This window comes from Anser brachyrhynchus (genome assembly GCF_964034855.1).
Source record: "Anser brachyrhynchus genome assembly, chromosome: 2".
NCBI lineage: Eukaryota > Metazoa > Chordata > Aves > Anseriformes > Anatidae > Anser > Anser brachyrhynchus.
Window position 1 is genome coordinate 55,301,650 of NC_137695.1, and position 21,624 is coordinate 55,323,273.

General features: G+C 40.0%; 1 protein-coding gene across 14 annotated transcripts in view; it reads left to right on the forward strand.

The window, feature by feature from the left end:
* TNS3 (tensin 3) overlaps positions 1-21,624 on the forward strand; it is a 258,158-nt gene that overhangs the window by 54,544 nt on the left and 181,990 nt on the right. For 9 of the 14 annotated variants that reach the window (XM_080581770.1, XM_080581772.1, XM_080581767.1 and 6 more), the window contains one exon: positions 13,164-13,275. The exons of the other annotated variants lie outside the window; for them this stretch is intronic. In XM_080581770.1, the coding sequence (XP_080437896.1) occupies positions 13,164-13,275 (112 nt within the window). The remainder of the gene's footprint in view (positions 1-13,163; positions 13,276-21,624) is intronic. 14 annotated transcript variants of the gene reach the window in all.

Here is a 21,624-nt window from a genome sequence, read left to right on the forward strand (position 1 = left end):
AACAGTTTTACAATTTTTGTGTTCCCCCCCCACCCTCCATCACTGGATGTTTTCAAGATGTGATTGGACAGGGTGTTTCGGTTCCCTTCCATCCTGGGCTGTTCTGTGATTCTATGATATAGTTTAGTGAGATTTTCTTTATGATCCCAGTTAGAGCACCAGGGAGAGTACTAGGACAGTTATTTGGAAATTGAAAGTGAGTAGTTATTTTGGGCTACAAGAAGGGAACAGGTCTGAGTTAGGTAACAATTGTGTTTTATGTAACTGTTTTTCTCAACATAATGGTTTAAATATTTATTCTTGGATGAGTGAGCAAGTTAATCAGCTACAGAGCAGGCACTGTATAATAGCTTTGTAAACGTCTATTGTATTTGGTTTCCATTTCCACAAGAGCTTTAGAATCTTGTAGCTGAATGTGATCCTTGCGCTTAAGTAATTTTACATTATCCTGGTTCATTCACGTGACATCAAAGATGAAGCTACTTGGGCCAGTAGCATCAAATCTTTTCCTGGCTGGGTGGGAGAAAACAGAGGTCCCAGCTAGTAGCACTCTGCTAGTCAGTGAGCAGAATCGGTGTCATGTGTGAAGACAAGTTATTTTTGTGTTCTGACTATGGGTTAATATTTGAGTGGGAAAAGCCAATTGGAAAGGTGGAGACCATTGTGACAGACAAAAGTGTTATCCATGCTGTAACTGGATTGATTTTGAAAATGGTCACAATGATAAGGCAGAGGTAATGGTAACACAATCAGGAATTTTAGGTATGCAAATCTGCAGGTCAGCAGAAATAGGTAGAATTATCATGAATAGCCTGCTGTGGGTGCATTCTTTTAGTGTAACACGGTATGTTTTGCTGTTGAATTTATTTACTGTTCTCAGATCTGCAGGCCAAACATCACAGCGTATATGGGCTGAACATTATATACCTAATTACATTTACCACAAGATTCTCTCTCAAATAAAGGCCAAACTTGAATCTGACAAGGCTGGTGCTTTCTCTTTTTCTGTATGGCGAAGTGTTGCTGCATCTCGTGCTAGGCATGTCTGCTGTTGTTCCCCTGCTAAAGCCTCAACAATCAGTTTTCCATAATACTGATACCCATACCAAAATGGGAGGGATGTTAGGTATTTTCAGTATTTTCAGAAATCTTCAGTGTATTTCAGAAAATACAAACCTACCTAGTACTAGCCTTAGCTCCGTTAAAGTTCTTTTTAACTTGTTAGGGCTTAGGTGAGCACAGACTCTGCACAGTATTGTCTCTGGCTAATAGTAATAGGGGACTATGATAAAGACTTTTTGATTTAGTGTACTGTTTCCACTTCTGAAACATTTTGAGAGATGCATGTTCAGGGTGGTGGGTACAACTAATCTCGTAATATCAAAAGAAAGTAAATAGAAGGTATAGAAAATCTGCAGGTTTCAGGTAAAGCGCTTTTCATTAGCTTGTTCCCATAGATTCATCTGGCAAGACCACACAGGAACACCAGGAAAAGTACAAAACAGTGTTAGCAAGAGATGTTTATTTTGCTGTCTCCCCTTGGCCTCTTGCTCCTGGTTAAAATACACTGGTCTGCAGTGTGGGAGGTGCTGGCCCAGAACCAGCCAGTAGCTCTGCAGTGGGTTTTCCTGCTCTTTGGAGAGCTGTACCTCTGGGCAGTTGCTGCTTAGTGACATCCTCTCTGTGCTGCTGAAGAACTAGAGAGAAGAAAGAGGTGGGGCTTGGGATCTGGCTCAGACTGCCAACGTCTGGGTTGGATTTCTTGGCACATGAGAGAAGTTGATGATTGTACCAGAAACTGCCTGTGCTGAGTGTTCTCAAGTTCTAAGAGACTCTCTTGTAGTGCTGGGTATCGCTCAACCGTCAGTTCATCTCTTCTCAAGTAGATGACTGGAATGACAACTAAATGGCAGGTTTGCTGGATAGGAAAATATTAGAAAGGCAGATTTTGACTGATGATTGATACTTCCATGATACATATACTTTCATCGTGCAAGCTTCCTTAGTACAGCAGCTGATAAATGTCCACACATACAAGGTGTGCAAACTATTAGTTTGCTTACCTCTGTGTAATGTTAGCCAGTACCTGCACGAGTACCACTAGAGTGCCAAATTATGTATTAATGTAGCATGCCTTCCTGAAGCAGGAGTTTGAGGGTAAAATGGAAAGACCAAGTTGTGTAACACATCTAGCCTATATGAAATTGCTCAAGTAATTTACTGTATTGCTATTAATAATATTTTTTCAGTTTCTCAGTGGTTGATTTACTGATGTGCATTCCCATCCATCTCAGTTGTTCTTCCTGTTCATTACTCTGGTGCACAACTGCTGCTCTCTGTCCTTGCTCTAGCCTGGTTCTGACCTGTTCTGTTGCTGCCGTTCTCTATTTCTTCACTTTCTTCAGGTTTTGGTAACTTTCTTATTTGCTTTTTGTTGTTGCTAGTATTTGGTTCTTTCTTATCACACCATTAATTGTTTATTATAAGACAGCTATTGGTAGCTCTTCAGTGTTTGGCCTTATAACTAAGCGCATTGTGTCATGGGAGAGTTTGGCTTGTTGCATTGCTGCAGACCTTTGTACATTTGCTGCTGTTGTAAAGAGATCTGGTAAGGACTATTGAGATGGAGGGAGTATGTGTGGAAGCATGTACGTTGTGTGCTTAATGTTTTTATATGCCTGCGAGAATCCATATTCAGTTGGAAGAGATTTGATTGGGTCTTTGAGGTGAAGATGATTTAAAAGAACAAAATTTTAATTGTCAGCTTTTCAAGGACAGACACCTCATACCTTCTGAACTTTTTGTTCATGTCCTTCAACGCTTTTATTTTTTTGAAATGCAGATGAACCAGGTATATTCAAAAATTGCCTTTTTCCCTGTTATTTAAAAAAGTGGGTTTAGTCTTAAAGTATCTTTCTCTGCTTTTATTATGCAAAGATTGTTGTAGCATCAGGGTTGTCAAGGCCAATTCATTTAACCAAGAAAAGAATAAGAGCCATTGACAAACACTGAACTTTCACTATGTACATTACATGGTCCTTTGCTGCTTTTAGGCATTTCCTTTTTGCAGTATTTTCCCACACAGAACAAAGTGTCAGTTTGCAAGTGAGACGAGGATGAAAACACAAGTTTTCCAGTGTATGGAGTAACAGCTGTCTTAATGGACTTTCCATCTTTCTCCTAATGTGTTTTCCACTAGTAGAGATTCATGTGCACTGAAGAAATGAAGGTGTTGAAACAAAAAATATGAAGAGCTGATGACAAGGAAAAATGTGAGATCTGCAGCTGTTTTACACTAACAATGAAGAGTGACCAAGGGCCCCTTTTGTTCCTGCTGGCAGGAGAGGGAATGAACTTCTGCTCTATATAGGTGGCTGATTCCTAAGGGATACCTGGATCAAGGAGAGCAGTGAAGATCTGGGGACAGAATGACAACTTTTTGTTTCCTTTCTCCAGCAGGTGTACTGCTCTGCCTATGTCCTCCTGAAAGGAGTTTTGGGGCTACCAACAGGAATACATTCAAACCTGCTTGTGTGCTGTTTTTCTTCAACATTTGTCACCCACCTCTAGGCAGACCTTGGCCTATTGTCTGCTGGACTGGAATCTCAGTCAGGTCATAAGGGGAATGACTTGAGACTGCCTGGGAAGACAGGAAACATGAAAACATACTGCAATGTTGTGTTGAATTTTTGAGGTAGCTAGTGGGGAGAGAGAATTATTTGATGATCTGTCGTGTCCAACCGTTTTATTCTGCTGTTCCTTCTGCTTTCCAGTGGAAAGTATCTTTCAAAGAAAGCTGAAGTATCTGATGTGGCTTTGTCTTAAGAATTTAAAGCTTTGGAAGGAGCACATGTAATTGATGATCTAGATGAAGGGCCCCCTCCAAGGTGGGTAGGTGAAGAGGGAGGAAGGGGTGATGGGGATGAAGAAGCGCTGCCTTGCAGATATGATCCTGTTTTGGGCCAGTGTGTTTTGTAAATGTGTACTGTCTACAAATGACAAATGTAAATGTATGTGTTATGAAGGAATTGCACTTAAATGCAGGTGGCATAGGTCGTGTCTCTTGTTAGAGCAGTGAAGTTGTTCTTGTGTTTAGTCACAGCTCCATACTCCTCACTTGATACGGCTGTTAAGGCTGCAGTCCCCTATTCCAGAATCCAATGACAAACTGTTCTTGTGCTATTGCTTCTCTATGGCGTCTTGTGCTATTTTGTGTCTGTTCAGCTTTTAACATTGTAGTTCAGAGCTGTAAGTAAAAGAGCTTTGTTTTGCGTACAAGAGCCAGTACAATTTTTCATTCAGCTAATGATGAGTGTCTTTTCTGGCAGCTAGAAATAGAAGCATAAAAACCTAGATCTAGAGACGCATGTGCTAGGGTACATTAGTTGAACAAAATGTGGAGCAAATCTATCCTCTTTTTTTTTTAATTGCAAACTTTAAACTGAACATTATATATCTCGTTCCTGCCTATACAAACATTTATGGTAGAAGGAGAGGATGTATGGAAAGGTGTGACTAAAATGTTCGAGGGGATGTAGCAGCTGATTCTTGTGAAGAGGTAGAAAGGAAAGGGCTGGGATTCTTCAATTCGAAAAACAAAGTTTTTGGCGAATATGATCAATGTTTTACGGAAACATAAACATGTTAGGTAAGTTGAATGCAGAACTAGTCATGCAATCCCACCGTGCAGAACTGTCACTTGTTAGAACTAGTGGGAGTTTGCTTTAAAATAGTCAAATGAAAGTACTTTAGACAACAAGGAGTATGACTTCCTGGAGCTTCCTGGCATTGAAGTTGTAGGGGCAGAATGTACCAACGTGTTCAAAGATTTGACAGAAGTAGTGGAATTAGAATAGTTTAGTGGGAAGGGACCTACAAAGATCAAGTCCAACTGCCAGACCATTTCAGGGCTAACCAGAAGTATAAGTAAGGGAATTATCCAGCTGCCTCTTTAACGTTGACAACTATGGGGCATCAACCACTTCTCTAGGAAACCTATTCCACTTTGACCACCCTCACAATAAAGAAATGTTTCCTTATATCCAGTCTGAACATCCTCTGGCTCAGCTTTCTGCCATTCACACACTTCCTGTCATTGGTTACCAGGTAGAAGAGATTGGGCACTTCCCTCTCCATTTCTGCTCCGCAGGAAGTTGTGGGGAGCAGTGAGGTTGCCACTTAGTCTCCTTTCCTCCAAACTAGACAACCTTAACCTCTCCTCATAGGACATGTCTTCCAGCCCATTTGTCAGCTTTGTTGCCTTTCTCTGGATGCTTTCAAGTATCTAAATACCTTTTTTTGTATTGTGGAGCCCAGAACTACACACAGTATTCAAAGCGAGGCCACACCAACACTGAACATATTGGGAGAATCGTCTCCTTTGACTGACTGGCTATGCTGTGTTTAATGCACCCCAAAATGTGGTTTGCCCTCTTGGCTGCCAGAGTACACTGCTGACTCCTGTTGAACATACAGTCAACAGCATATCCCTTTCTGCTCTAGTGGAAACCAGTATCTGTTAATGGACGTAGGAGGACTGGGTGGGGATGAACCTTCCAATGTCTCTGGTACAGTGAGGGGAACATAAATCAGGCCGGGCTGTCTTGCTGTGTTTGAATGTTGTCTCCCTTTGACACAGCAATGAAGTGCTTGGTAGGTAACATGGATGTTGTGCTGACCCAGTAAGGCATACCTTATGTTTAAAGCCATATTTTCTAAAGCTGGCTGTTGATGTGTTGAGTAATCATTGAGTGCAGGTACTTTGCACATCTGTCACCTTTCTTCGAATCTACATGAGTACTCTAATCTCAGTTGAACAAAACCTTCCTTTTTAGTTTTGTTTTGGAAAAGTGTATCTAAATCAAGGTATCCAGGCAGAATTTCATTTTATTACAATAAAGACACCTGATATCTTTTGTCTGAGAAATTACAAAGGCTTCTGCTGCTAAAATGATAGCACCAAACGTTGTAATGGGAGGAGGGGGGGAGCAATGCTATTTTTCTGTAACTTCCTGTTATAGTTTTGCCACTTATGCTCATACAGTAAGACAATTTTGTAACACCAAATCATAGGATGTTTTTCCTCTCTTGACATGAACTGACAGTGAACTCAGCTGATTCAATGAGACATTTTTTTTCCTTGTCAGCATCTCCATGTGTCTTCATAATGAGACTTGTGACTCAAATGGAGTCGAGCAGATGATACTAGGAGGAATACTGCCAGCTCAGGCTGCGTTATTTTAACTCAGATCTCTTTTCTAGCTTAGGCTACTTCTGTCTCTCTCTTTTTTTTTTTTTTTAAATTAAATACCTTGAAGAAATAGGGTGTAAATGCAGTGTTGAACAAATACTCTTTCTTTGCAGTCCCCCTGAAGTTACTTGCTAATAGTAGATGGTAGTGACAGTAGTATGACTAGCTATTTGTGTACTTTTTATTTTCTGTGTGTCTATAGTATGTCCAGCGCTATAGAAGTAATCTCTGAATGTGGGTGAGATAGAAATGCAGTATTTCAGTCTGTAAAAATTCTTTATTGTGTTGGTTTTTTTTTTTTTTTTTTTGGCCACTATCCCATATTCTTGCTATGTAATATGGGCTCTGGAAAACTTATATACCAGTGATAGAGTGGTGGTACTTGCATGTACTTCGATGTGTATGATACTGTGTTCGTTTAGTGTCATTTGGCTAAAGTACAGTGCTACTTTTGGAGCAATAGTATGTTCTCCAAGAAATTACTCTTATATGAAATTCTCTGTAGCTCCTTTATGTGTTATAGTTTTTGCTGTTTTTTTTTCTCTTCATTGTTTATTCATCCTGTCCTTTTCTGAGTAAAACTTGCCGTAGTCACATTTTATAGTTACCAAAAAGCTCTTATTAGGCCTGTATGCATGGTAGGCACTGTTAAATGTTATTCTGGTAAAGAAACTTGCAGCAAATGTGGGAAATTGCTTTAGGAGTAGGAAGTTAAAAATGCTGTTTACCTCAAAGGGGGGAAGAAAAACTGTAAACTCTTTTGAGGTATTAGTAATACCAACAGTTTAATTCTGAGGAGTGTGACTTCCTGTCTCATAAGTATTCACTAAGGGAATGTTAGTTAAGGGGAACTGCAGATAAATTGATGGGATTTTTAAATTTGATTTCTCAGCTGGAGCTCTAAGCTTAGTAACTGCACAGAACTCAAGTAAGGGATTCATGGGAGGGGAGGAAATGGAAGGTGACAAAAGTAACTGAGTGACTTAATAAAAAGGCTGTAGGTTATGAGTACTCTGGCATTCCCCTCAGCTAGCTGTTCTGTTTTTTTTCCCCTGTAGTCACATGTAACTTAATAGAAAGGGCTGCAAGGCACGAGTACTCTGGCATTCCCCTCAGCCAGCTGTTCTGTGTTTCTTTTTTTTTTGTAGTCATGTGATTTATTTTAGGAGCTATCTTAAAGAAAAGTGTGTGTGTGCGTGTATATATATGTATATATATATATATGTGGCTTTGTTTTGCAAAGGTTTTGTAACTGGGGCTGAGCCTTTCCATAAAGACCTCTTTCAATCATCCCTTAATTGAAGTTTCTTTTGGTTGCCTAGCCCCTAAAAGGTGGTAGGGAAGGAGAGCCCTTGAAAGGGAGTCTGTGCTTCTGGAGCTTTAATTGCTGCTTTTTAAAGTTACCTCTGCCTGGAAGTTTACTGCAACAACGGACCTGTGTCTGTCACAGTTGCAGAGGAATAACAACTTGAAATACCCATTCCTCTAATACACAGCTACCAACTTCCCCCTGCCCCTGTGTATTTAAAATAATAGTAATAATCATTATGCTAGCCCATGGTTTTAAAGCTACCGTGGAGAGTAAAAGAGTGCACAAAGAGAATCCCAGGAAATTGCAGTACTGGTTGGTAAGTTATTTAGAGAGAGGACACAGAAAAGGAAATTGTATTAGCTTGACCATGGGCAGGAAGTAAATAAAAAAAATTAATCTTTGCTTTATATAATTGCGTGCAGTGCTAAGAGGGCTTTTATAGGCCATGTAAAATTCAGCAGTAGAGTCTGACATAGAGAAAGCTTATGGGGCTTTGTTTGTAATTTTCTCTTAGCTAGAATATGTGGCATGGATTGTTGGAAATTTTGGAGGTAGAGAAGTAATGTACAAACAGATTTTGACTTTTTTTTCCTCTATGTGGACTAACACCTGGAACTTAAAATTCTCAATAAAAGTAATCAGAGTTTTTAAGTGAAATTGTATTTCCTCATAAATATAGTTTAGTCACTGCCTAGGTAACTTTGGAGGGAACTGTTCTTGTAGAAGTTGTAGTTTTTATTTATTTTTTTTTGTATTGAGCAAAAGTATCTATATCCTTTTCTTGAAGATGGTTTGAATGGGTTTAATTTTACAATATCTGTTTGATTCTCTAAAGATCTAGGTCTTGTGACTACATTCTTGAGGAATCAGCCATTATCACCAATTGGAGTCTACATGCTTGGAGTTAAATGTTGGTTGGTTCTGTTCTTCCCTGAATAATTAATTGTTACGATGTAGTGCGGTGTTTGGGAATAACATTGTGAATACATCTTCCATCCATGTAGTAAGTCCCTGTCATCCAGTGCTAAGTCCCTGTCAATGAGGCATTGCTGTATTGGTTTTGAGAAAACCAAAATTCAACCAAAAAAACCCAACCAACAAAACAGTAGATTACTTTAGTCAGTAGTGGCTTTGTCAAAATCTGGAGAGGGTCTTTTGTTTAAACTACTTTTCTTTTCTTAAAATGTAGAGTGTCTCAAGAGTCGTGCATAGCTCTGAGAGACCTGCTGTGTTTTTCTTTTTTTTTTTATCTGATGATGATCAGTGTGTTGCTACATAATAAAAATGCTCAGTATTAAGCATTTGAAATTCATCATAGCTAAGGATGCCAATGTAAATTTTTACACAGTCTGCTCTGTTACACTAATGTAAGTATGGGATAAACTTTCAACTTCACTGGATTTCTATATGCCATAGAGAGCAGAGCATGGCCAAAAATATTTGATTTCCTTGTGTGGTTAAGCAGAAGAGTTTTTCCTTTTGAAAGAGACATAATGCTAGCAATTGAGGCCAGCTGCAGTTACAGTCTCTTTCTCGGGCAGAAATTCAAAGTTTGTAACCTGTGGTTCTGCACTATGTTCTTCCAGTTTTTGCCCCTAACAATCACATGCAATTCAGATTCCAGCATTGAGTCTTGTGAAAAAAAAGGAGTATTGCTTGTTCACTTCCCTCGGATGGTTGTTTTCTGGTGTGGTTATTTTATTTTTTCCCCTTGGTATTTTCCTTAGTGGAGAACTGTGGAAGCTGTACCAGGTAATGACATAGAAACCGTGGTCTCGGCTCTTCTAGGTTTCATAGCACTTTATGCAGAGTTCTAGTGTAAACAGCTCTGAGTGCTGAATCTCATAAATGAACTATTTAATTGAACTCCTTGGAGATCCAACAGCATAATAAACGGTAAGGGACAAAGAATCCACATTTTCTAATTCAGATGCAAAAGCTGTGTTTCCAAAACACCAAAGAGGAAAACTAATTTATTTACATTATAAATGAAGCAGTCAGGTTGCCTAACTGATCAATTAATGTTAAGACCTACCTTCACTGCTCAGAAACTGGTACTTAATGTATTCTTGTGATACTTGTCTTGCTTTGGAACAGTGCAAGTGTCAAAGCTTGCAAAGAAGTGTTTGGGAGGTAGGAAATAAGAAGAAGGAGGTCTAGATGTAGAATAAACTTTCTGGAAAGCTTATCCATGAATTTCTTCATAACTGCAAACTGTGCAAAACTGTCCCTTTCAGAGAGAGCTGCAGACTTGTGTAAACTTTACGCAGAAGAAGAACTCTGGAAGTAAGAAGGGTGATAAAATCTAAAATGAGAATTCTTTTATATGTGTATCCGTATTTATAAAACAGAGAAGCTGTAGCAACTCTGGATATTGGTGGAGATCATGGTATTGCTAATTCTTAGTGTAGAAGAAGCTGTGGAGATGAGGGCCTCTTAGATCTTTGGGCATAATGCTTGAACTTCTAGGGTGCATGACAGTAATGACACTTTTCCTCCTAGACATCTTAGTCTTTTCAGAAACATACTCTGTATTTTCAAATGAAAAAAAAAATCAAGGCAAATTTTTTGAAAATAATAAATTTTGTTTGCCATTAGGTATGTTCCTACATAATGCTGGAGCTCAGCTGTTCTTTTTATTTATGGTTTAATATCAATTATAATTATGACAACAGCTTTCAATTTAGTATGACATAGCATATTGCAAATGTCAGCAAGATTATAAATGGGGAATATGAGGGAATTTGTGACTCCAGCATCTGCGGTTAGTGATTGAAATATCTAATGATGCATTGTAATTACAATTCAAATTTATTTCTCAAATGTTTCATCTAATGCCTCTGAGGACACGGACTCTTCTGATATTTCCCTCAATAAGTTCTGCTAATTAAGTGATAGAAAGATTTTCCTGAGAGTCCAGCCTGAGTTTATTCTTTCAGGCGTAAGTAATTCCTACCCTGATGTTTATGACAGTATGTTAGTTACCTTGGCTTTACACTGTGGCTAGGACCAACATTTCCTGAAGATATTGTTAATATTAGACTAACTCTTTGTACCTACTGGTGAGCGTGGCTTGAGGCTGAGCCAAAATCTGCTCTGGAGCACGTGTGCTTTTGAGCCCCCAGGCCTACTCAAGGCTTATTGCTGCTTCTTAGGGCTCTTCTGAAGTTTGGGGTAGGCCCCTGTGGAGGCAGCACGTAGAAGTGCCTGGGTCTTGTGGTACATTGTTTTTGTGGCTGTTCTTATGTCTGCCCAGCAGCTGTGTTGTAGATGGTTTTTAGAGTCAACTAAACCCTTTGCCTGGGGCCATATTAATTAAAGCCACAAAGAAATCCCATGTAACTCACTGCGCCACACTGAATCTTTCCCTTTAGATGTTATGGATGGAAACAGCATTGTGGGGGTCTGGCCTGCCTGTGTGCAGAGAGATCCCTTTCTGCTTCTGGACACTAAAGCCACTAAAGCTTAGTACAGTTGAAGTGTTGAATGCAAGCCCATTTTTAGTACTGAATTTAAGAATAGCAAAGGATTATAGCAAATGAGGTTACATCAGGCTGGTTGCCAGTCACTAGTGGGGTCCCCCAGCATTCAATTTAGGGCCAGTTCTCTTCAATGTTTTTTGTAAATGATCTGGATGCAGGACTGGAATTAAGTTTACAGGTGATGCTAAATTAGGAGGAGGAGCTGACTCCCCTGAGGATGGAGAGGCCTCGCAGAGAGATCTTAACAAATGAGAGGTCTGGGTATTCACCAACTGTATGAAACTTAACAAACCCAAGTGCTGGATTCTGCACCTGGGACTGGGTAATCCTGGATATATGAACTGAGGTGGAGATGGGAGTTTGGAGAGTAGCACTGCGGAAGGTGAATTGGAGGTGCTAGTTGATGGCAAGCTGAATATGAGTCAGCAGTGTGTTCCAGCAGTGAAAAGGGCTGGCTGTATCTCAGGATGCGTTGCACACAGCATAGCTAGCCTGTCGAGGGAAATGATTGTCCCACTTGACTCCGCACTGTTGTGGCCTCACCTTGAGTACTGTGGGCAGTTTTGGGCTCCACAATATAAGAAGGATATAAAACTATTGGAGAGTGTCCAAAGGAGGGTTACAAAGATGGTGATGGGGCTAGAGGGGAAGACATATGAGGAGTGGCTGAGGTCACTTGGGCTCTTCAGCTTAAAGAAGAGGAGGCTGAGGGGAGACCTCATCACTGTCTACAGCTTCCTCACAAGAGTGAGCAGAGAGGGAGGTGCTGGTCTCTTCTCTTTGGTGACTAGTGATAGGATCTCAGGGAACAGCATGAAGCTGTAACAGGGGACGTTAAGGCTGGATACTAGGAAAAGGCTCTTCACCAAGAGGGTGCTCAGGCACTGGAATAGGCTCCCCAGGAAAGTGGTCATGGAACCAAGTGTGCTGGTATTCAAGAAACATTTGGAGAATGCTTTCAGACATGGTGTTTTTCTTTTTTTTTGGGTGGTCTTTTGCGGAGTCAGGAGTTGGACTTGATGATCCTTCTGGGTCCCTTTCAATTTGAGATATTCTATGATTCTATGAAATGTGAAATGAAAATGAGAAACATAAAGAATCACTTGGGGATTTTCATACTCTGGGGAAATGTATTTCTATTTTTAAACATGTCACTGGTATTTCTAAATGTGGGACTTGTTTTGTCCTATAGTTACTATATTACTACTGTTACACTTTCCTCAGTGGGTATGTCCATTCCATGAAGTACTGCCTTAATGCCTTTGATTTACCAGGATACTTTGTAATGTAAGAAAAAAACCAGGAAGGTTAATAATGCTTCAGTTCCAAAATTGATGTTGTTTTCTAGAAGTCTGCCAATGAAACTAAAGGTTGTTACACCCTTCCAGGGGAGGTACTGACTCAGTTTCAAACTTTGGTAGCCTCCTCTAATGTGTTACCTAACTGTTTCCTAGATAGTAGAAGCCGCATAAGACTGGTAGCATATATGGCATTAACTTTTACTGTTCTCTTTCCAGTTAGAGATTTCATTATTATATTTTAACATGATATTTCAGTTACTCTTAAACACTGTGTAAATGATGTAATTTTAAGCTAGTGTACTTTTCTTACGCAGGAAAGAAGCAAGATTAATTTTAAAGTTAATAATCTGTGCCGAAATCAAGCTTGCATAGATGCTTCTTGTTTTATTTATTGTATGAAAAGTGCAAACTCTCCTGCACCAATGTAAGTTTCATTGGTTACCATGATAACCACTGCACCATGTGCATTGTGCATCACTTACCTTAATTTTAACCAATTTAAACTGAAACAATACAACTTTTCTGACCTAAGGTCTTATCTACATGAAGGCTGTTCATTGAGATTATTCTGCATTTCTTTGTAGAAGATGGTCATAGAGAGTTAAGATATAAAATGTCTTGCAGTGTCTTTGCACTGGTATGTGATAGGTTTCTCACATATTGTTGCTTCTCACACTTGAGAGCGGAAAGCTTGTAAGAGAGAGGAAGTGGAGAACACACTTTGATACTACTTTTATACTACTAGTGATATGCTACTGCTACATTTCATTTACTGAAAAACTGAGGGAAGTCTGACATTATATTCCCCTTGCTTTCAGCCTCAAGAAACAGCATCAAGGTCTCATACCTTCAAAAAAAAGTCCTTTAAGAAATTCAAAATTTGTGGAATCTGCAAACAAGTAATTGATAGCCGGGGCATTTCGTGCAGGGGTGAGTAACATATGATGTTCTCTGTTTAGTTTCTTGTTGTATGAAAGAAATTAGTTTTATATTAATGTTAAAGTTTATAAGAATCCATGATTCTGGAATTCCCCCTGGACTAAATATAATCATTACCTTGACTTATTTCCTTCCTTTGTACAATACTGTGCCCTGTTTTTGTTTTTTTTTTGGGAGGAGGGAGCTGTAGTATGTAGCTGGACGTGTATAATTATGTGCTTTTATTACTGTGCTAGGCAGGCAGGTTCCAGAATAAGCCAATGCCTGTGCAGGCACTTAGGAGCATGTGAGTGAGTGATGTGTGCACAGTGTGTGACAGATGCCTCTGGAATTCAGCCTCCAACAGAGAAAGAGAAAGTGACCCAGAGTCACTGAGGCATGAAGGTTTTTCTCTGCATTACTTTGCTAAAATTCACAAGAGCAGCCATCTGTTTTTTTTTCTTAATTTTTCTAGTTCCATTCTGCTCTGCGTAATCCTTAGTCCTTCAGTCTAATCACTCAGAGTAACGATGAAGAGAGCCGTATCCTGATGGAGAGACTAGAGACACAGCTATCTCTGGTGTCGTTGCCCACTCCTAACTGCTGTTTTCCCTCACTCTTCTACCTTCTTTTGTAGAATTGAACATACTTGCCTCTTCTCCATGGGGTACCTGTGGGAAAGGCCTTAGGCAGAAGTGAATAATGGGAAAGCTCAGTAGGTCCTTTCTGTAAGCTGTTGAGGGTTAGGGGGTCTTAACTCCCTGTACTGATTTAGTCTGTTCAACTGTTGTTGTTACATGTTAAACAGTTTCTCTACTTTCTGCATGCATGGTTTACCTCCTAGTAAGAGGATGCTTTTGTCTATTCATCTGAAGTGTAGTTACTCTTTTCACACCACCTCCCAGTTCTAAATGGATTTCTCTGAGGGATAGAGGAGGAGATGGGAGACTTGAATGTGGAAGGAATGTGGGCTTTTCCTTCTACATGCAATGCTGAAGTAAGGTACAGATTTTGCAGATGAACAATTGAATGTAAAATACCTCACTTGTTCAGCACTGTTTATCAGAGGAGTGGCAGTTGCCGCTCCAGAGTATGCACTTCTTTAATATGTTTTCCCTCCTTCTGGAGGTTGGTCCCAAAGTTCTTAGGATTTAGTTGTTTTCATCTTAGCAGAAATTGTTAGTATTGTTAGAAAGAAGCCTGCTTAGTAGAGGAATTGTATTAAGACCCCCTTGATCAGGTTTATTGTTAGAAACAGTGTTCTTCTGAAGGGAAAGGCCTTTGAAGTGGGAATAGAAAAAATATTTGCCAGGTTGCTGTGGATTTGAGTCCTTATAGCCCAGAGCTGGAAGACTCAAATTCAGAAAAGCCATGTCAGTGTCCTTATCTACTGTTCTGCTCTTCTGGACCTCATTCTTACCAAGAAAAGAGAACCTTATCGGGAATATGAAGGTAAAAGGCAGCCTTGGTTGCAGTGACAATGAATTGGTGGAGTTCAGGAACCTGAGGGCAGGGACGAAGATGAAAAGCAAGCTCACAACTCTGGACTTCGAGAGTATACTTTGGCCTCTTCAGGGATCTGCTGGGAAGAGTCCCATGGGATAAGGCCCTGGAGGGAAGAGGGGCCCAAGAACAGTCCATCCCAACAAATGGGGGAAGTAAGGCACAAATGTCTATGTAGATGAAGAAATTGTTCCTGGCCAAACTCAAACATAAAAAGGAAACACGCAGAGGGTTGAAGCAGGCATTTCTCCTTTCCAAGGAGGAATACAGGAATATTGTCCGGGATCCAGGGATGCAGTTAGGAAAGCTAAAACACAAATCAAATTGAATCTGGTCAGGGATGTTAAAGATGAAGAAGGTCTTCTGGAATTACATAGGTGACAAAAAGAAGAGTGATGTAAATGTGGGTTCATTGCTGAATGAAACGGGGACCAGGTTATACAAGGCATGGAAAAGGCTGATGGAGTGCCTTCTTTGCCTCAGTCTTTACTGGCAAGATGAGCCTTCAGGAATCTCAGGTCCTAGAGATGAGGGGAAAAAGCTGGAGCAAGAAAGTTTCCCTTGGTGGAAGAAGATCAGTTCAGGAAATACTTACTCAAACTGGACTGGAGGAAAGCGAATATCACTCCTATCTTCAGTAAGGGCAGGAAGGTGGACTCAGGGAACTACAGGCTGGTCGGCCTCACCTTGATCCCTGGGAAGGTAATAGAACAGCTAATCCTGGAAACCATTTCCAGGCACATGAAGGACAAGAAAATTATCAGGAATAGTCAGCGTGAGTTCAGCAAGGGGAAGTCACACTTGCTCAATGCGATAAGCTTCTACAGTCCTGGCAGTTGAGGAGAGAGCAGTGGATATTGTCTACCTGGACTTCAGTAAGGTTATTGACGCTTTTCTTTGCCAGATCCTCATAGAAGGGCTGTTGAAATATGGTCTGGATGGCCAGACAGTGAGGTGGATCAAAACCTGACTGAATGGCTGAGCCTAGACAGTAGTGATCAGCGATGCAAAGTCCAGTAATGAGTGGAGAGCCCTCAGGGCCAGTACTAGGTTTAGCCCTGTGTCCTAGTTTTGGCTAGGATAGAGTTAATTTTCCTCCTAGTAACTGGTATGCTGCTGTGTTTCTCATTTAGTATGAGAATAATGTTGATAACGGGCTGATGTTGTAAATTGTTGCAGAGCAACACTTACAGTAAGTCAAGGACTTTTGAGCTTCTCATGCTGCCATGTCAGTGAGGAGGCTGTGGATGAACAAGGATCCGTGAGGGGACAAAACCAGGACAGCTGACCGAAACTGGCTGAAGGGTTATTCCATACCATGTGATGTCATGCCGAACAATTAATATGGGGTGGATGGCTGGGGTGGTGTCAGACCACTACTTGTGGGTGGGATGGGCATCAGTCAGTGGGTGGTGAGCAATTGCATTGTACATCACTTGTTTTGTACATATTATTACTACTACTATCATCATTATTATTTCTCTTCCTTTTCTGTCCTATTAAACTGTCTTTATCACGAACCACAAGCTTTTGCTTTCCCCCCTCCCGCCCCCAATTTTCACCCCCATCCCACTGGGAGGGGAGGGTGAGCAAATGGCTGTGTGGTGCTTATTTGCCGGCCGGGTTAAACCACAACATCCTGTTAAACATCTTATTAATAACCTGGATGATGGGGCAGAGTGTGCCTTCTGGCAGTTTGCATATGACACAAAACTGTGAGGAGTGTCTGATTCACTAGTGGGCCATTCTGCCATCCAGAGGGACCTTGAGAGGCTGGAGAAATGGGCTGAAACCTCATGAGGTTCAACAAGGGGAAGTGCAAAGTCCTGCACCTGGGGAGGAACAAGCCCGTGGACCAGCATGTGCTGGTGGCCACCCATCTGGAAGGCAGCTTTCCAGAAAAAAAACTCTGGATGTCCTGGTGGACAGCAATTTGTACATGAGTCAGCAGTGTGCCCTTGCTGTTAGCAAAGAAGGCTAACAGTATCCCTGCATTATGTGAAGTATTGTCATCAGGTTGAGGGAGGTGATCCTTCCCCTCTGCTCCTCACTGGTGAGGGCACACCTGGAGTACTGTTTGCTGTGCTCAGCTCTCCAGTACAAGAGAGCCATGACCATACTGGGAAGAGTCCAATGCAGGGCCACAGAGATGATGGGCTTCAGCACCTCTTTTCTGAGAAGAGGCTGAGAGAGTTGGGGCTGTTTAGCCTAGAGGAAGAGGCTCAGAGGGGATCTCATCAATGTATGTAAATCCCTGAAGGGAGGGTGCAAAGAGGCAGCCTCTTTTCATTGGTGCCCAGTGACAGGACAACAGGCATGGACACAAACCGAAACACAGAATGTTCCCTTTGAACATCAGGAAATGTCTTTTTTTTTTTTGTGTGTTTAACTGTGAAGGTGACTGAGCATTGGCACAGGTTGCTTAGTGAGGCTTTGAAGCCTACCTCCCTGGGTATATTCAAAAACCATCTGGATATGGCCCTGCTTGAGCGGGGAGGTTGGACCAGGTGACCTCCAGAGGTCCCTTACAACCTCAACCATTCTATGATTCAGTTAAGAGGCTTAACATTTGTCTTGTAAACAGATCGCAGATTGATAAGCGTGAGCAAGTTTTTTTATTAACCTAGGGTTTAATAGCTTTGTTCAAATAAAGAAGCTAACAGTACATGCCAAGGTAGTTTAGCACTTCGTTGGCTTGTTCCAATAATTGGCTTGAAATATCAGGAGGAAAACAAAATTCTCATGTATCCAAGCTATTGACGAGAGTTTTCGGGGGGGGGGGGAGGGGTTGGAGGGGGAAGGGGGAAATGGGAGAATGGAACTAATTTTATAAACAAGTCTTATTGGGACCTCTCCAAAATATATTCATTCCCCAGATGGGTACATCGATGACTGTGGCACATCCATGTCTGACGCTGGCTGCAGTAATTTTCTACAGGTTTCTGAGTGCAGTTGTCAGAAGGAGTCCCTCAGTAGTATTGCGTGTTCCCTCCCCTCTCCCCCCTTTTTTTTTGATGCAAGCATGTAGCAGATTTACCATCCTTCCTTGGCACCTTTTCATAGAATCATTAAGGTTGGAAAAGCCCCCCAAGATCATCTGCTCCAACCATCCCCCTCTGACTGATATCACCCACTAAACCATGTCTGATAAGTTAACTGTGAGATGCGAGCAAGCATGAGAGTTGCACAGGGTGAAATGATGACTACAAGTAGTTTGAATTTAATTTGAATTTAATTTGAATTTAATTTAATTTTAAGAATCCATTTGTATTTTAACTTACAGCATGGACTTTATGAAGCAGAGCTTTGGAAAAGATGGAACTAAAAGTTGTCTGTTCGTTCACCAGCCCTAGAGTGCTTGAAATGAAACTTAGTACAGTGAACCTCCATTAATATGAAGAAAAATAAACCAACTGTTTCAGAGCCAAATCTTAGTGCTGCTTTTTTGCTAAATTCTACCTGTTGTTGCTGTATAAAAGTGAGCAAGTTGCCACTGGGAGGATGGAAGGGAGAAGAAAAACCTGTAGTTGAGAACAAATGAAGTTCCCGGGTGTATTAATGAGGAAGTCTTGCTTTTTAGTCATTTGTCCTGAGAAAATAGTAGTTGTCTGTACTGAATGCAAGTTCCTTGCAAACTCTAGTATCTTATCAGCTAAGAAAAAGTTATGTCATGAGAAGTGAAGGAAGGGAAAGGTCTATATTGGTCACTATGTATGTAGTATTTACTTTTTATGTAGCAATGAGTCATCTACTTGTTGCAAGAAGAGAGCCATAACTGGGTGTTGTAACAACTGGTCAGATAAGTTGTAATTATTCATTGGCAGCCCTTGTTCAGGTACGTGTTTGGCCCAGTCTTGCAAAACATGTCCTTCGGTAGTGACCAGTTCTGAATGCAGTGCCTGAAAATTTCCCATGAAAAATAAACGATTGACTGGAATGCGTGCTTGAATGATGATGTCACTCTGTTGTTGTATACTTTAGTCCACCTCAGGAAAGCAGGCCTAATTGTACTGATTTGATTTTTAACATGTTCTACAAAAACAGTAGCAAAAAGGAAAGGAAGATTTGAAAAGGGGGTGAGCTGCTGTTTTAAACATGGTTGTAAGCTGGGCTGTCTGTTTGATGCAGCTATTCATTAGTAAGAAATGGAAATCAGCAGTTGATGTCTACAGCACATGCACGTTATAGAGTAAACTGTGACTGCTTATGCCTTTTCAGCCCTACCTCAAACTTGAAGGCTTTTGAGCTGGTTTGATATGCATTACATTCCCTGCATTACTTTTCAATTTAGATCCGGGTGGAGTAGATAAACATCCTAATTACGCACATTTGCATATTTGACCAAAGGGCCTCTTGATGTTTTTTAACAGAAGCCTCTTGATGTTTTTTAACTACTTAACCTAGATTGCAAATATTCAGTATTTTACTTTAATTGTAAACAAGCTGTCATAACTACATAATTTCTGTGTATTTTCCTTGTGAATTTCTATTTTCTCTTATTGTATTACTATTATGTTTGATAGATGTAAAAATATATATATTTTTATTTCTTTTTAAATTTCCTCTGCTTTCTTTGTATTATAATTCATCCTAGATTTGTTGTATTGTAACCAAATGACAATTAGTCATAGACAAGACGAGAGATTTTTAGATAATCTGAATCTTCTCAGTCTCCAGAAAGAATTTTCCTGGCTAATTAAAAACTTCAATACAAGTTTGGAAAATATGAATGGTTTTAAATTACATGGTAGTTATTTTTTAGCTGTAAGACCGTTGATAAATGAAATAATGACAAATTGAAACACTTTAAACACTATTGTTGATGAATCACCCCTCCTGCCCAGTTAATGATTAGATTAACATGTTTACATGCTGCGAGTGAGGCTTTACATGCAATGCAAAGCATTCCACACATTAGATTTTTAATTTAAAGTAATATTAGTTTGGATGAACTGAATATCTTTTTGTTGATGTAACCTAGCCATGAATGTGCTGGTTTGGAGAATATAGTTTGGAGGGGTATCAGTAGGAATGTTTGTAGAACTTAATTCCTACAGAAGTGATACATAAGCATCCTTATTGAAACACATCCCTCCACAGAGCTGAGAGAAGCTGTAAAATTGGCATCCTTGGCTAAAATTGGCTAGCACAGTGGGAAGTGTGTGTCTGAACACGTGGGAGATTTTGGCAGAAAATTAAGTAAGGTAACTTACTAAGGTGAGTTCCTACTCATGTATTTTTTTTTCTATTTTATTTTTTAAGGCAAAACATCTAGTGGAATGTTTCTTGTTCACAGCAGCCAAACTGCATCACATGTATTAGATCACACTTGAGAAAATAGCCTGTAGTGAAAACATGAGTCCCATCTTCCTTTACCTCAGTGATAAAGGCTGAGTTAGTCACACCAGAATTTGGTCAGTGGTTATAAGATTTATTTTAAAGGTAAGATTTAAACCACCAAGATTTTTTTTTTTGGAGGGAGAGAAGAGGTACAGCTTCTTTCATTACACTTAATAAATGAATTTTTTTTTTTTTTAAGTAAAAAAGGACATATTCCTCTCCACAGTTTTCTAGGAAAATTGATGACTGCTATGTGGTCTAGTGTAGCTACAGTTTTGTAAACTTAGCCAACTTGAAGACAACTCAAAAATTCCTAAGGGTAAATTTGTACTGAAATTAGAATTATCTGCTGGAGTCCAACAGCCAGAAATGAAATGCTACCTTTGCTACAGTGTGTATTTCCAGTGTGATAAACACAATATGCCCTTTGTGGAAGGGACCCTGAAAGTAGATTTTGATGCATTTGGCTAAAACATCACACTTTTAAATGGCTACAAAACAGGGAAAAAATAGCCAAAAATAATATAGATAGATTTAAATAAAGCAAAGATGGGCAAAGAAATGTGTTGCAAGCAGTGCTGAATATTTTGTTCTGGTACATGAAGAAAGCTTCAAGAAACTAAGCTGGGCTACAGACATAACTCCACTTAGACACATTCAGGATCTGAACCCTGTAAATAGGTAAAAGGGGAATTGTTAGCTGATATTATGCAGAGTTCCCATTTGTTGTCATTAATAAGATTAAAAAGACAACACTTGGAAAATAAATACCTACAACTGCATAAAGACTTGAAGTATCACGCTAACATTTGCATAGCCCGTAACGCTTTCTCTTCTTGAAGGTTTTTGTGACTTATTTCTGCTCTAAGAGTTTAAGAACAGCTGTGAATAAAAACATGCAGGCATATTAGGTCTTATTCACATAATGAACAAGCTAGTTCTACAGAACATTAGCTTTCTTGTTCTGAAGGTCATCCATTTTAAACTGATCCTCGCTCTTAGCATAACTTACATAGGATATGTTTTCAAGATCCGCAGTGAGCATGCAAACTTCCCTTGCAATATTACTTGCACTGTCTGGAGACAGTCCAGATTTTTTTTTCCCCATTTGTTTCATGTTGGCTGCTGGCTACCGTAAACCATTATCTGGTTGAAAGGATTTTTTGGATGAAGTGTTGCAACATGGGGTTGTCTGGAGGAGGTCTAAAAACAACCTTCAGTTCTAGACTGGATTAAGGTTTAATCATTTCCTACCTGATTAGCCATTTGTAGCTTATAAAGAAAAAAAAAAAGATGCTGTTTGAGTATTTCATTCTTAAAAACATCTAAACATCTTCACTGTGCTAACGTTCTGCCATTGTAACAGCATCTATGGAAATTAAGCAAACAAAGTCACCACCAATGAAAACAAACAAAACTCTCTCTCCCTCTCTCTCTCAAAAAAACAACAAAAGCAAACAACAACAAAAAACCACAACAACAACAACAAAAAACAACAGCAAAAAACCACAGCAGCCA